Genomic DNA, 23,699 nt, shown 5'->3' on the forward strand with positions numbered 1-23,699 from the left:
AGTGTATCACGTCTACAAGGTGGCTGACATGGTTACCTGTGGCTAAAGCAACCTAGTGGGGTTTCCCAATATATACGTGATGGTACGGGTAGCACAAGTCCGTGTTAGCGCTGTCTAATGCGTAACCGTTCGACGAGGGAGCGCCTCTAATATACCCGAAAGTACTGGAGAATGATCCTATATACTTCCGTACGTGGAACAGGATATCAACCCCGGGAAACAATGCTGGCAGATAATGACAATTGTTAGGTTTATAGATATGCCAGAACGCGTCTCTAGCCTCTAAATGTTTTCGTTAAGTTCCAAATGCTCCTTAGGTTAATTGAATAATTTTTAATGTTTATCTTGAATTATGTTTCAGTTTTGGGGCACAAAACGATGTCACCTGAACACTTATGCAACTATATGAGAAAAGAAAAATAAACTTTTCATTTCGATGAAGGCTAGACTAATCAAGAGAAGAAGCTTCAATCAATAATGCATCAAACAAAATGTCCTCTACTAACTTTCACTTTTTCTTTTCGAATGCAATGCCAAAAAATAAAAAGGATTTTCTCTTTTCCTATGATGCACTTACATGAATTATGCTTTTTCTTTTTGCTTTAAATGATTTAATGCAACTAATGCACCATTTAGTTTTCAATTATTGAAAAATGTTATCTATTTCCAATATTTAATTCCAAAAAATAACTCTTCAACCAAACTAATCTAATTCACTTTTACGAAAAGTAATTTTTTTGAAATGAACACTAATTCAATGCAAAATCGATTCCTTTAATCAATGTAAAAGAGCAATCACTGTTTAATTAACAGAACAATCAATAATTCTCAAGCACACAAGTAGTAAACAAAGATCTCAATCGACTCAAAACTTGACAAAATCAAAATCCGATTTTTTTACCACTTCAAGCAAGAGATAATCTTTTGCATTCCACAAAGAAATTAGAAGCATACAGACAGAGATTGATGCAGATAAAGCAATGAAGAGACCTTAGAGACCAGGACACACTAGAGTTTTCAGTAGAGACCTTAAAAATTCTCACATTCAAAGACCAACACTACTTTATATAGCCAAACTCGTGTTGACAGGGTCATCAACGCTACCTTTCATAGCAAAACCTGTGCTGGCAACACTACTTTTCATAGCAAAACCTGTGCTGGTAGCATTACTTTTCATAGCAAAACCCGTGCTGGTCTTCAGTGCGGGTAAATAGTGGAAGACAAGGTTTTCAGCGTGATTGTACAGGAAAAACAAGCGTTGTCAGCGTGAATGTCATTGATAAACACACGCTGAGTGAGGAAATTTCAGGGAAAAAAAGAAAGACTCAGCAAGAAATTCTAGACCCAATACCCTAAGACACCAACAATTCAAAGTACAAACTGAAAATCAATCCAAAGACAGGGTCTTTCGACGGTTAGCCAAAGTTAACGAGAAGGCAAAAAACAAAAGGAGGATGAAAGAGTGTAGCTTCCCCAACGAAGTCGCCAATTTGTTATCTAGATAAATCCCTTCTACTGACAAAAGCGATCTCTCTAGTCCTATGAGAGGATAGCAACAAACCAGACAAACTAGTGCAAGCTTTCCTAGTTTATGTTGAAAATGCAAAGTGAGAGAGAGAAACCTACCTCACTCTGATGCTAAGCGCTAAACCTTTGATGATGATGTCTATCCCTTAGCTTCCTGGCTCGCTCCTCGCTGTTCGTTGCGTTTGAATACCTGCAAGAGAGATCAAAAGACAACAATAAATACACGAGCATACATCGTATAATTCAAACGTAAACTACAAGACAGATCAAGGAGCATCATGCTAAATGAATAAATATTTAGACATTTATGAAATGTAAACTAGATGTATATATTAATGAATAAAAAGGGAAGCATACAACCATTGCCTCGATGTTGGAGACCTCCTTTCTAGTGGATTTCCAAGTCCAAGCCAAGACTATTCAAGCACTCCTTCTCCTTACTTAGATGGGCAGCATTTGGGCATAGTTTCAGAATAAGAATGCAGGGAATCAATGACCAATCCATTGAGGAAAGTGAAGAAAGGATTTATAGTGATGGAGAGGAGGTTAGAGATCCACCAAAGAGGGAAGAAGATCCTTATCCCAAAGGTAAGATCCCTAAGGGTAGGATCAAAGGCTCTAAATGGGAGTACTCGACTATATCTTCATCCAACAACTACCAGCTTGCCGTTCTCGAGGCTTCTAGTAATAGAATCTTTTGCTCGATTTTTGGAGAAACTGCCTGAAGAGGATCAACATGGATTTTCCTATCAAAAGTCGTGTTGCAAGCGCTAGTCAAAGTAGCGTTGGTCTTGCAAATTAGGGTTTTTCACAAGTTTTTCCAAAATTACTTCAAGACATTAGTTCTCCATCTCTTAAGGGATGTGTTGAGCATATAATTCATGGTGAATGAGTTTACACTACTTTTGTCGTTTTACGACATTTGTGACGGCAGTGGCATTGCCTTGATGTTGGAGACCTCCTTTGTAATGGATTTCCAAGTCCAAGCCAAGACTATTCAAGCACTCCTTCTCCTTACTTAGATGGGCAACATTTGGGCATAGTTTCAGAATAAGAATGCAGGCAATCAATGACCAATCCATTGAGGAAATGTAGAAATTTATGTTTTCCCACCCCGGTTTTCAGTTTCACCTTATTTCTCCCATGTAGTTAAATGCCCTTTCCCATAACCATACATTTAACAAGCTGAAAAAATAAATATTGCTGAAAACACAAATTCTGGAAATTTTACAGAATGCTGGAAATTGCAGAAATAAAAATCAGTAGTAATAAACAACCATTAAAACACATTTAAACACTGAGATTTTTGGTCAACTTGACCCTGGAAAAACCCCCTACAACTCTTGGGGAAAACCAGTTTGAGAGCTCTTCTTTATTTCTGAAAATGTATTTTTCATAGTGAGAAATATTCAGCAAAAAATCAGCAAGCAAATTTACAACTTATCTCTTTTTCCATGCCTCACAGCAAACTGGAAATTACAGCAAACAAGACAGCAATAAATGCTGTACGGCCTCCTCGATTTTCGTGCCCACTTTCATCATTAAATTCTACTGTACGACCAACATTAAATGCGCTGTACAGACTGCAATAAATGCGTTGTACGACCCTCGTTTTGCGTGCAGAAAAATAAGCAAACTGCTTCTCGATTTTTGTGCAAACCACTCCTCGAAAATCGTGCCAAAATCTGCCTTTCACTATGTGCTGAACCAGCTGTACAAATCTGCTCAACTGTTGCCTTGGAATGTGTGCCAAGCTGCTGTCTCTTTCTCCTCCCTGCTCAAAAATCTCCCTTGCTCTCTTGCTCTCCTTCTCCCACTCTGCTCATGAAAGAATGAATGACCTTTTCCTCCTTTAATCTAACCCCAAGTGACTTTTGGGTGATCCATAAATACAATGGCTGAAATAGATTGAGATCTAAGGCTGAGATTAAATGCTCATTTAAATCTCACTTTTTATTTTTTAATTCACCCCACTTTAATAAAGACCCACTTAGTCATTTATTTCCAAAGTCACTTTTTCTTTCTAATTTTTCATTGACTTTATAAAAGTCACTTTAAAATTAGACTTAGTAACTTTATCACTTAAAGTCACTTTTAAATTAGATTTAACTTTATAAAAATTATAAAGTCACTTTAGGAGAAAAATTAAATTCTTTTGGACACTTTTCCCTAGGCCAAAGATCAAAGCCTTAGGGAACCACCTGTCCTCTGGTACCAAATTTCAACACTCCCTCTTACCGAGGAAGGTGTTCCTCACCACACCCATCTTGTCTCTGAAGTAGACATGCTTGGCCCGTGGTAAGGCTTTGGTAAGAATATCTGCATCCTGCTCATCAGTGGAAATATACTCAAGCTTCACAGCTCCCTTCTGAACATAGTCTCTGATGAAATGATATCTGATCCAGATATGCTTTGACCTGTCATGAAATACTGCATTCTCCGTGAGTTTAATGCAACTCTGATTATCACAGTAAATCACTGAAGGTCTCAACGGCTGACCAAATAAGCCAAACAACATCTTGCGAAGCCAGATAGCCTCACAACTAGCTAGACTGGCTGCCATATACTCTGCTTCCGCTGAACTCAGTGCTACTGACTGCTGCTTCTTGTTGAACCATGACACTACTGCTGAACCCAACCCAAAACAACACCCTGAAGTGCTCCTCCTGTTAGAAGCACAACCTGCCCAATCAGAATCAATGTATCCTGCCAATCTCACTCCATCTCCCTGCCTGTAGTCTAGACCATAATCCACTGTCCCCTGCAAGTACCGCAAAATGTGTTTTGCAGCCACCCAGTGAACCTTCCTAGGCTCACACATAAACTGGCTCATCGTGTTGACTGCAAAACAGATATCTGGTCTAGTGTTGACCAAATACATCAAGGAACCAATCAGTTGCTTGTACAATGTGGGATCCACCAACTCGGAATTCGAAGCATGAAGCTTCTTCCAGTTGGTGATCATCGGTGTCGACATGGGTCTACAATCCTCCATGTGGAATCTACTAAGGAAGTCCACAATATACTTCCCCTGCCCCAGGAAGAAATGCCCCTCCTGCCACACCTCCAAACCGAAAAAGTAATGCATCAAGCCGATGTCCTTCATCTCAAACTCCGTCGCAAGATCTCTTTTGCAGTGCTCTATGAGTCTCTCTGCACCTGTAATGACCAAGTCATCCACATACAGCACCAGAATGAGAGGCTCCTCACCAATCACAATAAAGTAAAGGTTCGGATCTGCCTCACTCTTTGTGAAACCCATCCCCTGCAAATATGTATCTATCCTGGAGTACCAAGCTCTGGGAGCTTGCTTCAGGCCATAAAGGGCCTTCTTCAGTTTGCACACATGGGACTCCTTCCCATGCACCTCAAAGCCCTGTGGCTGCTCAATGTACACCTCCTCCTGTATGAAGCCATTGAGAAATGCGGCCTTCACATCCATCTGGTGGATCTTCCAACCCATCTCTGCTGCTATCGATATAATGGAGCGGATCGAAGTATATCGAGCCACGGGAGCGAAGGTCTCCTCATAATCAACTCCCTCTACCTGGGAGAACCCTCTAGCCATAAACCTTGCTTTGAATTTCTCAATGCTGCCATCTGCAGCATGCTTTACCTTGTAAAGCCATCTGGAAGTAACCACGGATTTGCCCTCAGGCTTCGGCACCACCTCCCAAACATCATTCTTCATGATAGAAGAATACTCCTCCTGCATGGCCTCTCTCCAGACCTGCTGGCTAGCTGCCTCCTCATAGCTAGAAGGCTCAGAGTCAAGGATGCTGGTAACCATCGCCATATAGCTACAAAACCTCTCAGGTGGTCTACTCTCTCTGACCGACCTCTTCGGCTCAGCAACAGATGAGGCATCTCTCAAGGTGCCCTGAAGCCACTTGGGCTTCCTATTCCCTGAGTGCACTTCTCCCACCGGAGAATGAAACTCCTCCTCCTCCTCATCATCAGGAGCCTGAACTCCTGACTATTTGTCTGCTGTCCTCCTGCCTGCACCTGAATCTGTAGAAGCTGAGGTACCGTGTGAACTGTCCATCAGTGGACTCCCTAGTGAACTGCTTTGTGAACTGCTCTGCATGCTGCCCGGAGCACCACCCCTCTGGCTCGGCGAGCCACTCCTCACTGGCGGACCTGACATCCTCATAGATGTACCTCCGGATCCCCTGATCCCTACCCACTGGATCCCTGCGACTGACTCAACTGTTGCTGAGGGTCTGGCTGATCCAGATACTCTAACTCCCGTGACCTCCTAAAGGCCCTGTCCTCCTCGAACTTCACATCCTGTCTGACAACAACTCTCCTCTATGCAGAAATGTAAATCCGAAAGGCCTTTGAGGTCTCACTGTAGCCCACAAAGATACCCTTCTCTGCGGTGGGCTCTAGTTTGGTCCTCTTCTCCTTGGGTATATAGGAGTATGTAATGCATCCAAAGATATGAAGATGACCAATATCAGGCTTCTTCCCAGAGAAATCCTCCTCCGTAGTCATGTGCCCCAAGGCACGATGCAGACTCCTGTTCTGCAAGTAAACAGCTGTGTTGCAAGCCTCTGCCCACAAGAACAATGGCAACCCCTGATCATGTAACATGGCTTTGGCAGCCCCTATGATGGATCTGTTCTTCCTCTCTGCAACCCCGTTCTATTGGGGGTTGTAAGGAACAGTGAACTCCCTCCTAATGCCTGCCTCCGCACAATAGTCAACAAACTCTCCAAGGGTGTACTCTCCTCCATTGTCCGACCTCAGGGACTTGATCTTTCGACTTGTCTGTGTCTCCACAAGAGCTCTGAACTCCTGAAACCGCTTGAAGACCTCACTCTTGGTCTTCAAGAAATAAATCCAGGTCCTCTTGGAGTGATCATCAATGAATAAAACATAGTACTCATATCCACTCAAGGAAACATGAGACATCCGACCGCTCACATCAGAATGAATCAAATCAAGTATCCCAGTCGCTCTGCTGTCACTGCTGGGAAAAGGGGATTTGGAAAACTTGCCCATCGCACAACCTCTGCAAGTATCAAAGTGATCAATACTGAAATCTGGCACACCTGTAGTGATCTCCCGCAATGTCCTCAAGGCTCCATGATACATATGTCCCATCCTGTGGTGCCAAATCTCACACAGCCAAGAACTGCTAGCTCTGCTGTCGGTACTACTGCTTAATGCCAAAAGGGGCTGGAATGCAAACTTGTACACCTTTGCATGGCGTACACCTATCACTCTCGCTGAATCAGCTGGAGTGCCCCTGGGATACATCAACACCTGTCCTTCCCAGAACAGTACCTCATATCCTCTGTCCTCCAAAGCTGAGACGGATATGAGGTTCTTCCTCATCCCTGGCACATAAAGAACATCTGACACTTTCAAGGGAGGTTTGGACTCCCTCTGAAATGTCAGTGTCCCCACCCCGACTGCTCTAACAACTCTGTCATCACCGAGTACTACCTCTATATCAGTGCCACTCTCTAAAAGCTCTGAGAAGTACTCACGGACTCCTGTCATGTGACGTGAAGCCCCATTGTCCACATACCAGATACCTGAAGATGCTCCGCTAATCAAAGGAAAAGCATGCTCCCTCTGAACTTGTGTGGCAGGTGATCCTGCACTAGAGGACTCACACGTAGTAAACGCAAACTCCTGGTCAAAACGACCTGCAAAGTCCTCAATCTCTGTTGAAGCTGCCACGTCCTGGTTCTTCCCCTTCTTCTTCTTCTTCTCTGGACACACAACTGCATAGTGTCCCATCTTTTGACAATTCCAACACTTCACCTTGGAATAGTCATTCTGTGTGTTCCCCTGTTTACCTTTACCTTTGCCTTTGCCCCCACCACTGCTTGTGGAAGCCTGCTTCTTCCCTTTGCCTTTCTTGCCTCCTGCCACCAGTGCTACATCCTCATCCTGCTCAACTAGCTTGGCTGCCCCAAGCTGACCTTTCCTGATCTCTGTCTGAATGCAATCATCCCAAAACCTCTCCCATGTGGGAAGGGTCTCACGTGCACAAACCCCATCAGCAAAGTTCAACCATGAACGGGGGAGGCCATTCACTGCAATCCGCACCAACTCAGTGGGTGGAATGGCCTCTCCAATCGTTGCCAACTCATCTCTCACATTAGTAATCTTTGTGAGATATCCAGCCGCACTATCATTACCCATCTTAATGTTCTTCAGCTTCTCCTTCAGGACCATCTTCCGGTTCTCATTGGTACTCTGGTAGAGATTGGACAATGCTGTCCACATCTCATGGGCATTGCTCTTTCCTCTCACATGAGGAATGCAATGGTCTTTGATTTCGTCTAGAATCAACCTCTTACCCTTGTTGTTTTTTTTATTATAAGCTGTCAACTGAGTAGCATCAGTAGGCACAACAACAGGGTTCTGTGTGGTATGCCCCATGATATCCCAGACTTCTGCCTCCTCAAAGATACTCTGCATTCTCTCCTTCCAAACGTTGTAATTTGTATGTCCATCCAACCTATCCTCCACCCTCAATCCCAATGACATCCTGCGGTCCTAAAACTGAAAAATAGCACTGCTGTAGTAAAGATAAAACTGCTGTTTATGAAAAATCAGCAGCTGTAATTTTTCCTTTTGCTGTCCCAAACTGCACTTCAGCACTTAAGCTCTGATACCATGTACAAATTTCTGTTTTCGCACCCCGGTTTTCAATTTCACCTTATTTCTCCCATGTAGTTAAATGCCCTTTCCCATAACCATACGTTTAACAAGCTGAAAAAATAAATATTGCCGAAAACACAAATTCTGTAAATTTTACAGAATGCTGGAAATTGTAGAAATAAAAATCAGCAGTAATAAACAGCCATTAAAACACATTTAAACACTGAGATTTTTGGTCAACTTGACCCTGGAAAAACCCCCTACAACTCTTGGGGAAAACTAGTTTGAGAGCTCTTCTTTATTTCTGAAAATGTCTTTTTCACAGTGAGAAATATTCAGTAAAAAATCAGTAAGCAAATTTACAACTTATCTCTTTTCCCATGCCTCACAGCAAACTGGAAATTACAGCAAACAGGACAGCAATAAATGCTGTACGGCCTCATCGATTTTCGTGCCCACTTTCAGCATTAAATGCTGCTGTACGACCAGCATTAAATGTGCTGTACGGACTGTAATAAATGCATTGTACGGCCCTTGTTTTGCATGCAGAAAAATCAGCAAACTGCTCCTAGATTTTTGTGCAAACCACTCCTCGAAAATTGTGCCAAAATCTGCCTTTCACTGTGTGCTGAACCAGCGGTACAAATCTGCTCAACTGTTGCCTTGGAATGTGTGCCAAGCTGCTGTCTCCTTCTCCTCCCTGCTCAGAAATCTCCCTTGCTCTCTTGCTCTCCTTCTCCCAATTTGCTCATGAAAGAATGAATGACCTTTTCCTCCTTTAATCTAACCCCAAGTGACTTTTGGGTGATCCCTAAATCCAATGGCTGAAATAGATTGAGATCTAAGGCTGAGATTAAATGCTCATTTAAATCTCACTTTTTATTTTTTAATTCACCCCACTTTAATAAAGACCCACTTAGTCATTTATTTCCAAAGTCACTTTTCCTTTCTAATTTTTCATTGACTTTATAAAAGTCACTTTAAAATTAGACTTAGTAACTTTATCACTTAAAGTCACTTTTAAATTAGATTTAACTTTATAAAAATTATAAAGTCACTTTAGGAGAAAAATTAAATTCTTTTGGACACTTTTCTCTAGGCCAAAGATCAAAGCCTTAGGGAACCACCTGTCCTCTGGTACCAAATTTCAATAGGAAAGTGAAGAAGGGATTTATAGTGATGGAGAGAAGGTTAGGGGTCCACCAAAGGGAAGAATATCCTTATCCCAAAGGTAAGATTCCTAAAGGTAGGATCAAAGGCTCTATATGGGAGTACTCGACCATATCTTCATCCAACAACTACCAACTTGCCGTTCTCGAGGCTTCTAGTAAGAGAATCTTTTGCTCCATTTTTGGAGAAACTGCTGGAAGAGGATCAGTGCGGATTTTCCTATGAAATGTTGCGTTGCAAGCGCTAGTCACTATTTAGACAAAAGGTAATCAACACAGATTTGCCTACTAAAAGTAGCGTTGGTCTTGCAAATTAGGGTTTTTCACAAGTTTTTCCAGAATTACTTCAAGACATTAGTTCTCCATCTGTTCAGGGATGTGTTGAGCATATAATTCATGGTGAATGAGTTTATGCAGCTTTTGTCGCTTTACGACATTTGTGACAGCAGTGGCACAAAGGACGACACTTCGGGTACGGAGTTGGGAATGTGACAAAATACTGTGTAACACTTGTGAGTCAAGAAACAAGGGGTTATAAAGATGTCATTGGAATCCTATGTGAATTGAATATCACTTGGTGAGATTTTGTTTAGTATTTGTGTGATTTTTAATTTTTTACTTTCTGTATATTTTCTATTTATCTTGTGGATGCCTTGTGGTATTTTCTTATGTACTATACACTTGATGTATATGGGAACTCTATTATTGTGTCACTTGTGGACATCAGTGTTTTTCCCAGAGTTGCATAGGAAACCATTGCCAGCTTAGAGGATGCATCTCTGAACATGGGGATTCCAGGGGGCGTCCTTGTTTGGAAGGGGATGCCCCCATGGATGTGGGAGAGTTCACCCATGTCCCCCAGACATTTCCTTTCAAAAATGGGGAGGATTGGGATATATCACATGATGGTTTCACAGGATTTTGGACACACCCTATTGAAACCTGTGCCCATGTGGTACTGATTCTCCAAGATTTTTTTTTTCTCACTGGTTTGACATCCAGACCGGGAAATATGAAATCTTGTGTGCTTTAAGGTTTATGGCTATTGTTCAATATTTATTATAAGTGGTAGTGTACAATATCTCAATTCCATTGGTTGTCTTCTCATAATTCTGTGCTTACATAGCTAGTGACAGATTGTTTTCCTTTGGAATCAGTGAATGAAAGGCACCCTCTTTAAAGAAGTCTGTAATTGGTAGTTGGCTACTGTCACACTTGTATTCGAGGCATATCCTAGTAAGGTTCTTTAAAAGGGCTTGGGCACAATATGAGAGGGTGGGGGAATCACTTTCTTGTAACAAAATGATGCTTTCTGGTAGTATTTGTTTTCATGAATAAAGTGGATGCTTTCTTTTGGCTTGATAATGATTTGTTAGCCTGTTAACAATGCAGTGAATGTCAATTCAGATTTAAATTTTCTTTGTTAACAATTTTTATTTAATCAAGTTTTTTTTCCACTTGATTACTGTTTCAATTTAATCATTTTTGAATCAGTGTGTAGAAAGTTTCCCCAGATAAGGATAAACTCTTTTGCAACAGTTTTCTGCAGTATTTTATGCTTCCTCATTATTTTCCCTGAATTCTTAACAGATATTTTGGGACTCCTTACCCCCTGCCAAAGCTGGATATGGTTGCTATACCTGATTTTTCTGCTGGGGCAATGGAGAACTATGGTCTGGTTACATATCGGGAAACTGCTTTGCTATATGATGAGAAGCATTCTGCGGCCGCAAATAAGCAAAGGGTACATGTTTTTCTCATCTTCTATTAAATGATTTCTAAGACGGGATAAACAAATAAGGTAACTTGTTTAGTCCAGTGAAAGGAATTATATTAAACGTAATTTTGGGAAATACTTCCATATAAGGTATCATTATTGAACATTCATTTCTGCAAGAGAATAGATAAGTGCCATGATGTGCTATATTAGAGACGTTTTTAGACATGCATTTAAGAAATTTTAGAATTGTGCAGCAAAGACAAACAATCCTGAAATACATGCAAATCCTTATTGGTGAACTGGAGCAAACATGCCACTAAATAGTTTCCTGGAAACAGTATAGATATCTTTCTTTAGATAAAAGAAAATACTGGGATCACAAAAATGGTCAAGGATTATGGGAAAATCACAAAATCAAAGATTGATAATAAGAGTTGAAAAATATTAGATGGGCAAAGCAATAAAGTTTGCAAAGTTGCATGCTGTGGCGCCATATGTGCTTAATGGAAATTAAGAATTCATGGAATATAGTTATATTTGAAGGCAATGATGGCAATCATTTTGGAATTACACTATCAGCAACATTGGGCTTTTTGATTATTCTAAAATGGTGTATGGAAATGAATTTATACTTTCTCATTCTGGTTCTGATGGCATTTGTTGGATTATATCTTTAGTTGGCTCTATGAAAGGTCAAAAGATGCTAATATTTATCAGGATGAAATGTTAAATGTACTAGATTGGTCTCACATGAAAGCACTCTAAATATATATTATAAATATTTACAGGACTGTGTTTAGAGTAAATATATTTGAATTCTTAGTGCTTAAATCTAGTGTTTTAAGAAGTTGTTCCATATAATATGCTGAGACATTTACAGGTAAATAGGATAAGATAATTTTATTAACGTCTAACAGGTAACAACAAATTGGTTAATGGGACTGCTATGTACAATAGCATCAATGCACTGTGGTCTTTGGCAATTGTGCAATTTCCTAGATTCTCTTTTGGCATTGTTCATTGCATTAGTGGTGTAACTTTTGTTGACTGGTTGGTTGTTGTTGGGAACTTTTCACCATTGTACATACTACATGCTACATAGTGACCTGATAACCCAATTATGTTTACCATTAATTCTTGCTGTCTATGCTCAGATTCTTGAAAATATTTGTGAAGTGTTCACTAAAGTTCATCTTTTACTGGTTTTCTAGGTTGCAGTTGTTGTGGCACATGAATTAGCGCATCAGTGGTTTGGAAATTTGGTTACAATGGAATGGTGGACTCACCTATGGCTGAATGAGGGGTTTGCGACTTGGGTAAATTTTCCAAATCTTTCCTTTTGGTTCAATTTATATCACATAATTTTGCTGATCCTCTTAGTGTAACAGCTGGATCTGTAGCATGTCTCAGAGATGTTGCGTTACTAGCAAGATTAACTGATCCTATAGGTCTTTTTCAGAGGCAGTTATACTAGTACTATGTTCTTACATGGATTATGCAACTTCTGAAATTGCAGGTTAGCTATTTGGCAGTGGATTACCTATTTCCTGAGTGGAAAATATGGACTCAATTTATTGATGAAACAGTGGAGGCTTATAGGTTGGATGGGCTAGTTGAGTCACATCCTATTGAGGTAAAGTGTCTTTTTGTTTGGTGGTATCTTTATTAATGTGTTTACGTAGAGTGTGCATAAGGAACATCATTTCTTAATAATTTTCTTTTATTTGACTTCATGATGAAATTTTTTCTCTGAACACCTTGATACTAGTTTCAATTTGCAAATTTTCTGAGTTGTGGATTAAAATGGAACAGGTTCATGCTATAGTTGAAAACATATTTGGTTTGTGTAGAATAGAGGAACCCAAAACAGGGATGATTTCTTGGGCTTAGGTGCAACTTTTAGTGAACCAGTGAAGTTTTGATTGCTTTTTCACTGGAATGCCCAATGTGGTGCTTTAGAAAGATGTCTGATAGGTGAGCTTACCCTCAACCCGTCCTATTGCCTATTGATCTTCCCATCCAGAATAGTCATGTGGTAGAACACTTGCATCATAATCAACTTAGGTTGGCCAAATGAGGAGTGGTATTCTCGACAAGTTGGCCTGCTTGTGGGTATGATGCCAATTTTTGTATACTCTGCAAAGACCAAACATGAGAGCAACATTCTCTGACCCCATGAAGATAGGGGAGCAACATTCTCCAACCCTATGGGTAACAGATAGGGGTAACACCCTATTGTCCAAAGTTCCTTCAACCCTAGGAGCTCTCCATCTCAATTCCTCACCCTGGGAGCTCAAACAAGGAGGACGAGTTGGCTCAGTGTCCTCGATCAGCGCTGCTTTCATCATACTTGAATCTGGGATCAGCTTGTCTCAATAGCAGCTGTTTCCTATTCATACAGAACATCAAATCAAATATCATGTCAGATCATATATAATCATATAAATCACAAAAGGATACCATAATCATCCTCCCTCTCAAGGAGGTGCCAACCACAAGCATGAGTTTGATTCGAATGGCTGCACTGTCTTCATATATGAGAGTATCTTGGTCCCAACTATAAATATGGGACTTTCTGCTAATCGGACCTCAATGTATCCATGCCATATCCAGATCATACTCAGACAACTCTCTAAGGAGTTTCTTCATCCCGCTTCACAGCTGGCCATGCTAGCAACATCATACTCAACCTTAATCGTACTATGGACCTCTCGTCCAAGATATCATGGCAAATCTCATACTAAAGCAACATCCAAATGTGCTTATCAACAATAATCTCAAATATCAACAATACATCTATGCAGACGCATATCATAGGAGAGATATCTCATTCTCAAAAATAAAACACCTCATGCAGATATATCAAAGGATGCTTGGAGACAACTCTATGTGAGTGAAGCAACTCACTCATGAATTCATTCAGGTTCCATGCACATCATATATATACAGATGGATGTTCAAAACATAACATCAATGCTTCAAATGACTGCCTGATGCCATGTCATGTTCAACAATATCTTTGAAAATCAAATCGGAGTATCCAAGGATTTTCATTTTCATTATACAAAAACATTTTTTAATAGCTTTGCAATATGGAATTTCTTTCCCAAATTCCAGAAATCGATTTATCATGCCATGATACATCATTTCGGGCTTCAGAAGCCATCTCCCTTTGATTTAGATAATCAAAGGCTCATCACCTGTCACAAGTAGATCATCATGATATAAAACCAAAACCATAATCAATATCAAAGCCATACCTTGGAACTCATCATGCTGACTTCATCAGATAACTGTCAAATATAGACATATCTAGATTGCAATGCTCTAAGCATAATGCCTTGCTAAGTCAGCGTAATCAACCTTACATAAATCAATGTTGTACCATCACAACAACAAAGTCAAATCATTCGAGTATAGAAGCTAGATCACGACCATTATCAAAGTCATAATAATAATAATAATAATATCCATTTTTAAGGTCACAGCCAAGCCAGACACCAAATTGGTGTATGAGACCCCCTTGTTTGTGGGACAAGGGACCTGCCTCCGCGCAGCGATTTGACTGCTAAGTCTACGAAGGCATACATACTCTACCCCCCTCTGGTTTTGAACCTGTGACCTCTTAGGAGGAAACACATGCTCTTAACCATTAGGCCCATCCAAGCTGTATCAATTCTCTCAACTAGGAGATAGGTGGAGCTCATATGATTTCATCATGCCAACAAGTTGTCATCAATCCTGCATTATGAATTCGAAATTGATCAAGTTATTCTTATAATCATATTACAAGTCGTTTTTGTCACTAGTTGTAAATGCATACACCAAGGATGAGTCATGCAGGTATGCTGAATCCGAACTTGATCAAGTTTTCTTATAATCATAATACAAGTCATTTCTTTCACTAGGTGTAAATGCATACACCAAGGATGAGTCATGCAGGTATGATGAATCACAACTATCATTATCTCAACCATTGTGCTAGGAACAAGGAAGCCAAAGCAAAATCATTTTTCCGAATATACATCATTGTGCCCACATAGCATAGACATCAAGGCAAATCAACAATTGTCAAATCAGATCATTAGACATCAGGTCAAGTCCAAATTAGCTATCGTAGAGATTAGTCAAGGCATATCTCAATCATCAATTCAAAGTTATTGTTAAGTATCATGACAAAACACTGTTCGTCTATATCAATCAACCAAATTATGCCAAATTCTTGTAGCACAAAGATATTGACATATCTATATGTATGTCTCGGTCACCTGCAATCACAAGTTCAACCTCATGTTTATGTGATGGCAAACATTCAAGCTTTTCTTGCTATCTGCAACACATGTGGGACTGACATTTTCCAAGTGACCATTTGATTTTATGCACAATACTTCATTTTTATGTGATCAACAATTTAACCCAACAACTTCAAAAGTCAGATTACAGTGGCTGAATATGTCAGAAACAACTTGATTCAGAGTTCAAACAACTTCAAAAAGCTTCAAATGATGGTCAACTCTAGTCAAACCTTTGGACGCTCCCTTCAGGTTAGCATGGGAGTGTATTTAGTTGCCTGGATGTTGTTTAGGCGTTAGCATGCATGCGTCTAGGGATGAGATCTCCTAGATCTGTGATTGCGTCCAGAGAAGAAACCCTAATTTCTAAATGGCCTTCAAATTTGAGACTCTGCTGCAGATCAATACTGTTACATAAATCATACTTTAGCAACACAGAATGCAAATAGTAATATGAGTAAGAGTCTTAAGAAGAGATTCTCCCTTTGACTGGGGATCTACTTCATTCATCTTCATTCATGTCATCAACCTGTCTCTACTAGAGCCAAGCAACAATAGATCTGTTAGAACATAAACATATATCTAACATGGCTATCAACATCATGACATCAATCTTTCATCAAAGGTTAGACTCAAAGTAGTAGGTAGATGTAGTATCATATCTCAAAGATTATGAAAACAATAGCTCTTTCTATCAAGTCATGACATTCAATTATGCCATAGTTACTCATCCCATCAAGACATGATCATAATTAGTAAGAAATCTAGTGATCAAGCTTCCACTTATACTTTTCACATCAAGGTTACCATGCTCTTCATGATCAATTAGATCAAATTAGGTCATTCAATAAAGCTTTATCAAAACAACAAGAGTGTCAATCACTCTTTCCATATGCTTTCATCATGCTTATCGCAAGTATTACCATCAGAGTCATGTATAAGAGTCAATGAGCTATCATTTATTAGAGTCAAGTTGCTAGCCTTCTTTATAGGATCAAGATATCCAATAGATAGATCATAGATGTTAGCCAAACATCAAGTGTATCAATGTATCAACATTAGATAACCTCATAAAATTCAAGAAGATAAAAAATGTTCAACACCAAGTGCATCTTTTCATCATAAGAAACATAGATCCAAGTCACTTTCATGTGCATGTATGAGCCATTAAAGAAGGAGACATTCCTATCAAATCTTAGGGCTTACCGAGCCAATAACATACCATGCATACCTTGTGGTATTACTTGTGCGCCTTTTCATTAGACATAGGCCACTTGAAGTACTTTGTCATCTTTTCATCAAGTACCTCTTTACCTCTTTCCAGATCTAGCTTTCCTTTCCTCATCTCAAATGATCCTCAACAAGGATATACTCACTGCATCTCATCAAAGAGGTTAGCAACATCCATATACTTAAATACATATGTAGGAAGTATAAGCAATAAACATAATCATCAGATCTATAAGTCTAACAAGTAAGAAGCATCACAAGTCAAGAAATACTTGTCTTCAATGAGAGGTGATCATCTTCCTCTTGAACCAATCTTCAAGAGGCATCAATATCCATGGTCCATATATTAATGTTGCCTTAAAGTATCCAACTGGGTTTGACAGGGATTATCCCATTTAGGGCTTCATCGAATCTTCGTCAAGTGCTCGAGCATCTTCACATAGACCATGCTAGAGTTTCATACATCAAATCTCAAGTCATTGCCATAAACCATGGTTTTCTCTCCAACCCTAACCTCATAGAATCCATCAAACTCTAAACATCAAGATGCCTAGGGTTTTCCTCAAACTCTAGAATTCTTTTAGGTCTCAACCATCCTTTTCTTGCTTCCATCAAAGGTGTCATTATTGGGGTGATCTTCATGACTTTTCTTTAGCCCAACTCTGTTACCTTGTTAATTTTTCATAGCGCTATATTGTTCTTTGCTTTGATAATTGCATTTCTTCATTTAACATATTAAGTTCACCCCATATCATCATTACATTATTCAGATCTACATCATTATACACTAGCATATGCAATTATATAGAAAGAACAACATCATCATCATCATCTATGCAACAGAACATAAAAGGAACAATAGAAGAAAAGCATTCACACACATAGAGACACCAGGATTGGCCCAGAACTAGGGAAAAACCCACTATGGGGAAAACCCTTACAAATATTCTTCTTCTTAGATAGTCATCAAATAATATAGCAATAGAGAGTAAAATGATCCATAACTTTATCTATGCAACAAAACAATAATGATATCCATGAAACAAATCTAATCAAAACCCTCATATTGATGGCTGTAATGTGCTGTCACAAACTGATGTCAATTGCTGTCACTGAGCGAAAACTTCGGAATACTGAAATCTCATCTTTGAGTCTCAGATGCAGGGAGAAGCTGTGTGAGAGACTATAGTAGCCCTGGATGCTCTATGAGAACTGTGTGTACTATGGCAGCCCAGATGCTCCCATACCATTCTGTGCATGTGTCCGGGGAACAACTCATCAGATCTACTCAAAAACTGTTGGTCGCTCCCTTGAAGTTATCGTGTGTGCGTCCGGGACAACTTGGACGTTCTTAAGGCCATTTTATGTAAGCGTCTGGGGATCGACACCTCTAGTTCTGCCTCTGAAGCCCCGGACGCTCCCATAAGTCTTTGGTGCTAACGTCCAAGGCTCTCTTGACGCTCTCATGACCATTGTGTGCCAACATCCAGGGACTAAAATGCCTTTTTTTGTGCTAGTGTCTAGAAACCAGAAAACCCTAACTCAAAGCGAACCTCACGCCTGTGATTTTAGACCCTTGCGTGAACTCCTTCTGTCGAACCTGTGCGAACCAAGACAAAAGAGAAGAGAAGATAGCTTGATCGAATGTGTCCAAATGAGCTTGAGGTGTCTTCCATTTATAGGCTTTCCTAAGGGTTCACCTAGGGTTAAGGCTGACCCAAGCAGTTACTCATGTGGTTAGGGTCGACCCATTCCTTGATACATGTATGAATAAAGTAATTCATAACTCAACTTCCGCTTGACCAAATTGGGTGATCTTTAGGTCGATTTTGGTCCTTTTGAAAAGAGAAATCTAATGCAATCATCATCTCGGTCATTTGAGCTGTTCAAGGTGGAATTTGATTGCAGTTGCAAACATTAATAGCATAAAGGGGACGTATATAAGCAACCCCAAAATTTAGGGAAATTTATTGGAAACGGGGGACGTCAGAGTCATAAAAGCTATAAAATTATAAAAAATTTAATATATAAAAATAAAAAATAAAATCCCACCAATATGTTAATAACCAAGTTAGTAAATAGTAAATCTTAATAATTATGAAATGTAAATCTAAATATGATTATCATTTCGTATTAGACTATTATGAATCAGAATTATCATTTGACATTTCTGCAATCATCAATGTAAAATTGTAAATCTAAAAGTAAATTACTAAATTGAATCCATCATTTGACATTATGCAATGTTCCATCTAAATTCATCATTTGGCAATGGGCATTAATATTATGCAAGGTACATCTAGATTAAATTAAATATTTGACAATTGAAATTACACAATGCACATCGAAAAGTAAATTCATCATATGACAATGACATTATGCTGAAGTCTAAAATAGCCATAGAATACTAAACTAAAAGTAAACTTTGAAAGTAGTGAAATACTAGTAAATTTCTCAAAAAGTACTAAATAATAAATCACAGCTCCAATCTGACAACTACAAGTCACAAAATCAAAATCGCAACTCCAAATGTCTCGGGGCCCTGGTTGACATTAAATCCGAATCACAACAAATTGTAAATGGAAAATGTTAAACAGTGGCAGCGGGAAAATCTCGTTCGACAAGGTAAAATGTTGAGCGACAACAAAAGGAAAATGTCAGGCGACAGGGTAAAATCGTAGGGTTAATAAGAAATAAATGAGAGGTGTGAATGATTATATTTTAAAAATTTAATTTATCCTTAAATTTTTATTCATTTTTAATTATGTTAAAATTTGTATTTTTTTTAATGTTTTTAATTGTTATTAGCAACAAAATTTGGGGGGACGTGGAGGGACGCTTTATGTCACCAGAAAAAAGTCCCCCCGAGTTTCCCCAAAAAGGGGACATGGGGAAATGCTTCCCCATGAGTTTCCCTGTCCCGAGAGCGTGGGGGGGCGAGGAAGGTGGGGGACGTGTCCCCGTGGAGCACCAACAACAACAGATGAGAGGGAGTTGCAGTGCAGATGTAGAGTTGGCAACAATATAGCAGTGTCGACAACAACACGAATGCAACATCAGAGTTGCGTAGTGATTGGTGGGCAGTGGCATGCAATCACAGTGGCTAGACATCAACAACGTGACAAAGGGTGATAAAGAGACAAGGTGTTGTAGTAGCAGTGCAGCACTAGAACACGTTCCTCGCTAAGAGGGAGTGCTAGTTTTGGTAGCATTGTAGGTGTTCTAGTCTTGAAACTTTGTGGAGAGGCTAAAAAAGAAGCGTTCTCCATAACCTAGAAATCATTTATGGAAATTCCACTTAGAAGTGTCTCAATTAGATTATTAGCCTATTTTTAAATATTTCCCAAGTTTAAACTTAGGAGAAGTGGTTAATTAATTAGAATTAATTGAGATAAGGTGTGATTCATCTAGAAACTCACATAGATCGACTCTGATATGATCTTAGCCATCGATTAAGATTTAATCTTGGCCGTTGGAGGTCCAATAGAAGATTATAAAAGAAGTCGATAGGATGGAGAACACACACTTGAGATCGATTTCCTTGGAGAGTTCGATTTTCCAGAGAGTAGCAGTAGTTGCTGGAAGAGTTTGAGCTAGAGAAGGAAGCAGGGACAAAGAGGGACAAGGACAGTTAAGCTGGAGGAAGCTTTTCCAGATCTGGTGAGTACTTTGTGCAGTGGCCGAGATTTTCTCCTAGAGGTTGCGCAAAAGCCTTAAAGGGCAGTTTGATTTTGCTAAGGTGAAGCTGGTTTTTAGCTCTAGAGGCCAGAAAGTATTTCTAGATTGCGGGAGGTTAATTTCCCAGTCAGCAGCAGGCAGGAAGGCTTGATTTGCAGTTGTTCTGGGCTGAATGTATAGTGGACTACACAAGGGTGACATAGAAGCTGCACAGGGCATGGTAGATGACTTGCTTTTCAGAAGCAAAATCGAGTGCAGGGATTGCTCGGAGTGAGGTTAATTTTCGTCAAATAATTTTTGCCAGTATTTTCTTTGCAGGATTGCAAGTTTTTGACATCCAGATTGTACTCAGATTATTTCATTACTGCATAATAATAAAAACCCTTAGTTGTTGCACCGGTATTCCCAAGTTGGTTTTTTCTAGTGACATTTGTCCAAAATTAATTATGTCAATTTTTATGTGTGCGCTAGCATATTTCTCAGTTTCCAGTGCTTTTATTTTCTGCAGTAATTTTGTGAAGATTGCAGTGTGTTTATTTTGTTGTTGCCATATCAATAAACTGCTAATTTAATTAACAATTAGAAGAAATAATACTACTTGTTGCAATAAGATTTCAGTAGTGTATTTTTCACAGGGTATACATATATTTTCACAACACATTTCACACCATTGTAAGTCGAGGTCACAAGTTAAAGCCTTATAACAACCATGTGAAGTCTTGTATTAGGTGTCCTAGACCTTGTGTTTCATTGGACCCCAATTGATCCTTTAGGTTCATCTCTGACTCTTTTCATCTTGGATAGGATTGGAGGGCCTCAGATGGGCTTATTTGGGGACTCATGGTTTTAGAGGAACTTGCTTTTGTAGGGTCGATCATTAATGTATGGGCCAATCCAACTTGTGTGGTGTCCCTATGTCTTGTTGAAATGTGAGACTAGGTTCGGTCTTCATAAATGTGAAATTTACTCTTGATTCTTGTACATTGTAAAAAGAAGGGAAAAATATTAAAAATATTATTGTTATTTTTGTAGCATGGGTTAACCAGGTTTCCTAAGTTTAGACAAGGAAACATTAAAAAATAGGTTAATAAATTAAACCATCTCTAGGTGGAATTTCTAGAAACAATTTATGGGTTATGGAGATCTCATGTATTCTAGCCTCTCCACCAAGTTTCGTGACTAGAACACATTCGATGCTACTAAAGCTAACAAAGACAAATTTGCAACGCTTTTATCAACAATAGCACTATCACATGTAATGAATTGTGTTCAACATATGCACCTTTGGGAAGTCGAAACCCTTAATTCTTGAGTTTGTGCTGTTAAAAAAATGGCCAAAATTGACAATTTACGAGCCATTGAGAACTCTAATTGAGTCTACTGCTGAAAGCATGGTTAAAATCAATGAGTACACTGTCTAATATTCAAACTTGTTTGCAAAATGCATAAGACAAAATTGATTTTTTGCAGCTTGAGTGACAACTACAACGAGATGAGCTTCAACAGAAGAGTTGTCATTCTGAATTGTTATATGTTCAGAACAATCCTCTGTTCCAGATTGAGACAAACTTCCATCAACTCCCTGAAAGTGGTCAAATCAGTAAAGTTGAGGTTTATTCAAGAGCATATTTGCATGTAGACGCCAAAATTCACCCAACACTTCCCAAACCAATCATCAAACCTTGGGAAGAGCTTGTTGACACAAGCATAAAACATGTCTTGGATATGATAATAAGGTTTCTCTTCACGCTCCACACTACTCCAAGCCCATGCAGTTTCTTAGTGTTGGGTTTTTGCATGATAGTTCATATTCATTTGTTCATGCTCCTCCACAACAAAAAATTTGCAGGTTCCAACATTGTGACCGAGTTGGCCATGTGAAAGATCACTGTTTTGATCTTCACTTGTACAAGCTTTGTGGTCAGCATATTCATTCTTAAAATAGATGCTTCAGAAACAAGCCCCCTGCAAGAAAAAATATTCACCTTGGATGGATTGCTTCTTGGCAATGGGCTTCAACAACCAAGAAGATATTTCGCTCATATCATAGAATTTGTTTACATACATATTTCGCTCATCGAACCGTCTCCAAACTGTTCTTGTTCTTTAACCCTGCCATATTCTTCCGTCATTCCTTGCAGCTGCGAATAGATCTCGGCTTTCTGCGGCTTCCGGTGGTATAGATCTCAGCTTGGATCTCGGCCTGAGCTGCGGCCTGAGCTGCGAATAGATCTCGGCTTTCTATAGATCTCCCTGAGCTGCGGCTTGAGCTGCGAATAAATCTCGGCTTTCTGCGGCTTCCGGTGGTATAGATCTCAGCTTTGATCTGCGTATAGATCTGCGTATAGATCTGCGGCTTCCGGTGGTATAGATCTCGGCTTTCTGCAATATATAGATCTCGGCTTTTTGCAATATATAGATCTCAGCTTTTGATCTATAGATCTGCGTATAGATCTGCGGCTTCCGGTGGTATAGATCTCGGCTTTCTGCAATATATAGATCTCGGCTCGATCTGGTGCAGATCTGGTAAAATATGGCTCCGAGCTTCGCAAAAATAACTGGTGGCTCATCCGCCTCTGGAGGGCAATCTCCTGCCCATATCGTGAGTGAAGCCCCAGCTCCCACTATCCAAGTGGTCCAGGACTCACTCGATGAAGCTTTGAAGTTCTCCGAAAGTGCCCTAATTTGCCGGTTCAATGGTTTTTGGCCTCGGCTGATAGCACTCCACAATTGGATCTCGGAGGTATGGAAGCCTATCATTTCTGATGAAATTAATATCTACCCCTGTGCTAGAGGTTTCTTTATAGTAGATTTTGAAAATCCTGAAAGCAGACAATGTATTTTAGATTCCGGCCCTTGGTTTTGGGAAAAATCAGGCCTATTCATGAAGCCATGGAACCCATCATTCGATCCCTCTACAGCAGTGATAACCTCAGCACCAGTTTGGGTGAGATTGCCAAGCCTACCCTTGCATCTCTGGAATCTCTCATCGCTAAAAGCCATCGGAAATGCAATTGGGAAATTTTACTGCAGGTGCCCAGAAACAGAGGAATATGCCAAAACCACCTATGCACGCATCTGTGTGGAAATGGATTTCAGCGCCGGATTCCCAGCTGAAATAAACCTAACAAGTAAAGACTATGTGTGGAACCAGAAGCTTGATTATGAAAGTGTCCTCTTTAGATGTCGATCGTGCTTTCAGACGGGGCATCTAGCCAAAAATTGCCCAAAAGCCTCTGAGAAAAATTTTGCTAGAAAAAACCACCACAGATCTACATGGTGGGAAGGAGCACAAAAAGAACACTACACTGTCATCAAAGAAGACTATTCTAGAGAAAACTCTGAGTCACAAGAAATCAAGGAAGAAGGAAACAACTCGCAAAGCAAGCAAGGAGAAAGCCCGCCCCAACAAATCAACAGTTATGAAGATTTGAATACCGTAGAAAATAAATCTCCATT

General features: G+C 39.7%; 1 protein-coding gene across 1 annotated transcript in view; it reads left to right on the plus strand.

Annotated features, from left to right (window-relative positions):
* Nucleotides 1–23,699, plus strand: part of LOC149144268 (aminopeptidase M1-like) — a 117,960-nt gene that overhangs the window by 28,351 nt on the left and 65,910 nt on the right. Inside the window, 3 exon segments of the mRNA XM_089448166.1 lie at nucleotides 10,911–11,064; nucleotides 12,252–12,356; nucleotides 12,557–12,673. Coding sequence (XP_089304292.1) covers nucleotides 10,911–11,064; nucleotides 12,252–12,356; nucleotides 12,557–12,673 — 376 coding nt within the window.

The sequence above is a fragment of the Pinus tabuliformis genome, chromosome X (assembly GCF_031772625.1).
Source record: "Pinus tabuliformis cultivar Carrire ecotype Pingquan chromosome X, CPIR1, whole genome shotgun sequence".
NCBI classification, from domain to species: domain Eukaryota; kingdom Viridiplantae; phylum Streptophyta; class Pinopsida; order Pinales; family Pinaceae; genus Pinus; species Pinus tabuliformis.